Here is a 4,658-nt window from a genome sequence, read left to right as displayed (position 1 = left end):
TGATTCATGCCAAAAATTTGTATAAAAATAATACCAACAAAAACCAGAGAGCTTTGAACTGTTATGTGGTCCATGTCTAATTCAGTAACCAGGTGTCATGAGTCTTCTGACACGTTTACACTAAATAAATATTTTAAAAAAAGGGAAAAAAAATAATCCAAACATCTCACCACTTCTTTAAAATGCATCTCAAAAAGAATGTTCTTGAAATAATATTGATATTATTACTGGTTTTCTTATTATATATTTAATTTCAATATGAACACATGCCTTTGCACAACAACAACAACAAACAAAAAAATATGGTGCTGAGTGCACTTAGCACAAAAACATTCAAAGATGAATAAAAAACTCAAAAGTAAAACTAATATATATATATATATATATATGTAGACATACTAGTTATGCTAAAGTGGAATGCTTCCTTTCCTTCTTGTTCTCCAACCATTTGAGAGATGAAGAATTCCTACTAAGGTACTTGGTTTTCTTTTCTTTTTTGCTTTCACTTTGATCTTGAGTTTTGTGATGTTTTCTTCTGCTTCTTTTTCATTGTGTTCTGTTTATCATGCTTTGTACTAGCTTAGTTTTTGTATTACTGTCTGTATTTGTTTGTAAAACTGTTACCTTTTTCATGTTTATTGATGGAATTGAGAAAATTTGTCTGCCTTTGACATTGTTGCTGATTCTTGGATATGGATTGAAATGACAGGGAGTAGCTTAGGGATTTTACTGTACATTGAAGCTGTGTTTGGAATGGGATCAGATCTGTTTTATTGCTTCTCATTGTTCCTGTTCTCAATACCAATTTCATTTGGTTTGTGTCCTGATGGGCAAGCTTTGCTTGCTCTGTCAAAGAACTTGGTGTTGCCATCCTCCATTAAATCATCTTGGAACTCATCTGATCCTAATCCATGTGATTGGGTTGGGAGTTGAGTGTGATTTGCACTTCAATGTGGTCTCTTTTTAACCTCTCTCAGCAAGGAGTCTCCGGTAAACTGGGGCCGGAGATTGGCTTGCTGAGGCACCTCAGACTGTTGATCTTAGCAAGCAACTGAAATTGCTGGATCGATACCGTCGGAGTTGGGTAGTGTACTCACCTTGAATATTTGGACTTTTCAAACAACTTCCTCACCGGGGACATACCGAATGTGCTAAACTTCAAGAGACTGTCCTTCCTCTCCCTCTTCACCAATGCACTCAGTGGAATGATTCCGGCTTCCTTGTTTCAGAATGGGCATTTGGAGACAGTTTATCTGAACCAGAACAAACTCACCGGGCCGATCCCCGCCAGCATAGGAAAGTTGTCCAGTCTCCAAATACCTTTGGTTATCTGAAAATCAGCTGTCAGGCAATGTACCAGATTCAATCGGAATTGTACTAAATTAGAGGGAGCTATCCCTGTTGGACAATCAGCTCACCGGAGCTCTTCCTGAGACCTTGAATAACATAAAAAGGGCTCAGTTATGTCGATGCTAATACTAATGATTTTTCAGGGAAGGATTCCTCTCAGTTCAAGCAGCTTGCGGGCAGCTGCAAATGTTCATATCGTTCAATCGTTTCAAGGTGAGATCCCGGCATGGCTGGGAAATTGCAGTAATTTGACAGTGTTTGCTGTTGTAGGGCAATCGGTTGTCTGGCCTGATACCGCCTTCCATCAGTTTGCTAGAAAACACTTGAGATACTATATCTCTCAGAACTCTCTGTCAGGGGCCGATTCCTCGGGATATAGGGGAATTGTCGATCACTGTATGATTTTCAGGCATATGAGAACCAGCTTGAAGGCATTATTCCAAGAGAATTGGGTCAGCTGTCTAATCTCAAAACTCTCCGTCTGTTTACAAACTACTTCACCGGTGAGTTTCCGGTTGAGATTTGGAGGATCAAGAGCCTCGAAGAGGTTCTTGTTTACAACAACTCTCTCTCTGGGCTTTTGTCTCCAGTGATGACTGAACTTAGAAACCTTAAGAATGTCACTCTTTTCAATAACCGGTTTAGTGGTGTCATACCTCAAGGGTTGGGGATCAACAGTAGTTTAGTGCAAATTGACTTCACTAATAATAATTTTGTTGGAGGCATCCCACCAAATATCTGTCATGGGAAACAATTGGAGGTTTTGAACTTGGGTTATAATTTACTCGAAGGTAATGTGCCTGCCGATGTCGGGAACTGTTCAAGTCTGAGGAGGCTGATTCTTAGGAATAACAAGCTCAGTGGTTCTCTACCTGATTTTGCTGAGGATTCAAGCCTGTTGTACATGGATTTGAGGGAGAATAATTTGAATGGGCCATTACCTCCAAGTGTGGGTAATTGTGTTAATGTCACTATGATAAACTTATCAAGCAACAAGATCAAAGGCTCGGGTTCCTCAAGAAATTGGAAAAGCTAGTTAATTTGCATGTTTTTAGATTTATCGAGTAACAGATTATATGGTCAGTTGCCTTCACAAATTTCTCAATGCAGTAAGTTAGATATACTGAATTTGAGCTTTAATTCTTTCAATGGAACAGTTCCATTGAGCCTGAAAAACTTGTTGCTTCTGTCTCAACTGATGCTACAAGGCAATCAATTCAGTGGCGGGATCCCAGATTTCTTGTCAGGATTTGAGATGTTGCTCGAGTGCAGCTTGGTGCTAATAACTCGCGTGCATGATTCCTTCATCATTGGGCAGAGTAAGCAGTCTTCAAATAGCTTTTAAACCTTAGCAGTAACGGACTAACTGGGCCAGATTCCTTCAGAGTTTGCAAATCTGAATAGACTACAGACTCTTGATGTCTCTAACAATAATCTGACCGGAGAACTAACTTCATTGCGTGATCTTAGTTCATTGCTCCAGGTGAATGTTTCATATAATCAGTTCACTGGTTCTTTTGCCGAAAAATTTGTTAAACTTGTTGGTTTCCTTTCCAAGCTCATTTCACGGGCAATGCAGGCCTTTGTTGTCCGAAGGTGAATTTTTCTTGCTTGAAGAATAGCAGTCTTACACTTATGTGGTGGAAGCAGGATAAGAAAAAGATCTCAGTACGATTGCCATTGTGCTGATTAGTCTTGGTTCGTTCTTTTTCTGCATGTTACTGTTCCTTGGATGTGGTTGTATTCTCCTTGGACGTAGGAGAGTTACTGAGGGAAGGCCATCGTTACATGAAGGATCATCTTTCCTCCTGAACAAAGTAATTGAAGCCACTGAAAATTTGAATGAGAAGTACATTTTGGGAAATGGAGCTCATGGAACTGTTTACAAAGCTTTGCTGAGTCCGAATGAAGTCTATGCTGTGAAGAAACTTGTTTTCTCTACTCAGAAAGGATCCAATGTGAGCATGGTCAGAGAAATCCAAACAGTTGGTAAGATCAGGCATAGAAATCTTGTGAGATTGGTGGACTTTTGGCTGAAAAATGACTATGGATTGATTCTCTACGAATATATGGAAAATGGAAGTCTTCATGATGTTTTACATGAGATAAAGCCTCCGCCAGTTTTTGGAATGGAATCGCGCTACAAGATAGCTCTTGGAATTGCTCAAGGCCTTGCCCTATCTCCACGATGACTGCAACCCGCTATTATTCACCGTGACATCAAACCGAAGAACATTCTTTTAGACTCTAACATGGAACCCTCATATCTCTGATTTCGGATTGCCAAGCTCATGGATCAAATTTCAGCATCTCCTCAGTCCTCGGCAATCATGGGCACCATTGGCTATATGTCACCTGGTATGACTTATATTCTTCATATTTTTCATACTTTTATCATTAACAATTGTTTCAGAAAACAGAATGCAAACTCATAACTTGTTGATGACTTGTTTTGATTCTCTTCTGTCAGAAACTGCATTTACAACTAGAAGAAACAAGGAGTCCGACATGTATAGCTATGGGGTGGTTCTACTTGAATTGATAACAAGGAAGATGGCTTTGGATCTATCTTTTCCGGATAACATGAACATTGTAAATTGGGCACTTTCAACTTTGAATGGTACTGATGATGTTAATATTATTATTGATCCAAGTATCAGGCATGAAATTATCGGTTCTGTAGAGTTGGAAATGAGGACAGTACTCAAGTTGGCCTTACAATGTACAGCCAGTGAGGCGGTGACAGGCCTTCGATGAGGAGTGTTGTTGCACAGCTAACAGACTTGAGATCCAGTGTTGCTAGATATGGAAAGGACGATCAAATGAGCATCACTGACCTTTTTGTGAGTCATCAGTGCTGAATCGGTTTCTTGAAGAAGTATGTAATGAGACTGATCCACATTGTACAATGTCGGTTGTTTTCTGATTTCCTCTGACAAAAAGAAATGGTCTGTATTGTAAGTTTCAAGTTCCAAATTTCAATCTTCGTCTTCGTTGCTTTAAGATTTCGATCAACATTTTTTCATGCCTGATCTAATCTCTTCTATCTTCAAGAAATCTGCATGCCATGCAGCTATTCTCGGTTTCAACATCTACTTCATTTCCTGGTAAGCTGATCTTTTGCATTGAATTCATGCTTATTTGTTTGATTTTTGGATGCAATATCTTTTCATCTTTTGAATAACTGAAATTTGATGAGATGTTTTTGCATATCTGCCACAAAATTGGGAAGAAAGTCAGCTTATTTTGGGAAAAGTGAAGTCTTTGGGAGAGACTTTGGGAGTTGGGAGTCTTTTTAGGAAATAAGG

General features: G+C 39.2%; 1 protein-coding gene and 1 pseudogene across 1 annotated transcript; both read left to right on the top strand.

The window, feature by feature from the left end:
- Positions 1-702: 702 nt before the first annotated feature.
- Positions 703-2,950, top strand: LOC120253251 (leucine-rich repeat receptor-like protein kinase PEPR1). The gene is made up of 6 exons (XM_039261579.1): positions 703-921; positions 1,202-1,348; positions 1,494-1,628; positions 1,760-2,303; positions 2,508-2,626; positions 2,726-2,950. The coding sequence occupies exons 1-6, from the start codon at positions 703-705 to the stop codon at positions 2,948-2,950; spliced, it is 1,389 nt and encodes a 462-aa protein (XP_039117513.1).
- A 63-nt stretch (positions 2,951-3,013) lies between these two features.
- On the top strand, positions 3,014-4,211 carry LOC120253250 (annotated as a pseudogene).
- The last annotated feature ends 447 nt before the right edge of the window (positions 4,212-4,658 follow it).

Source organism: Dioscorea cayenensis, chromosome 27, assembly GCF_009730915.1.
Source record: "Dioscorea cayenensis subsp. rotundata cultivar TDr96_F1 chromosome 27, TDr96_F1_v2_PseudoChromosome.rev07_lg8_w22 25.fasta, whole genome shotgun sequence".
In the NCBI taxonomy this organism is placed as follows: Eukaryota; Viridiplantae; Streptophyta; class Magnoliopsida; order Dioscoreales; family Dioscoreaceae; genus Dioscorea; species Dioscorea cayenensis.
This window is presented reverse-complemented; position numbering and strand designations above follow the sequence as displayed.

Coding starts and splice junctions, on each gene's coding strand:
- LOC120253251 (XM_039261579.1), top strand. CDS start 703: ATGACAGGGAGTAGCTTAGGGATTTTACTGTACATTGAAGCTGTGTTT. Junction 1,349..1,493: donor ATCTGAAAATCAGCTGTCAG/GCAATGTACCAG, acceptor ATGATTTTTCAG/GGAAGGATTCCTCTCAGTTC. Junction 2,304..2,507: donor GCCATTACCTCCAAGTGTGG/GTAATTGTGTTA, acceptor TCAATGGAACAG/TTCCATTGAGCCTGAAAAAC.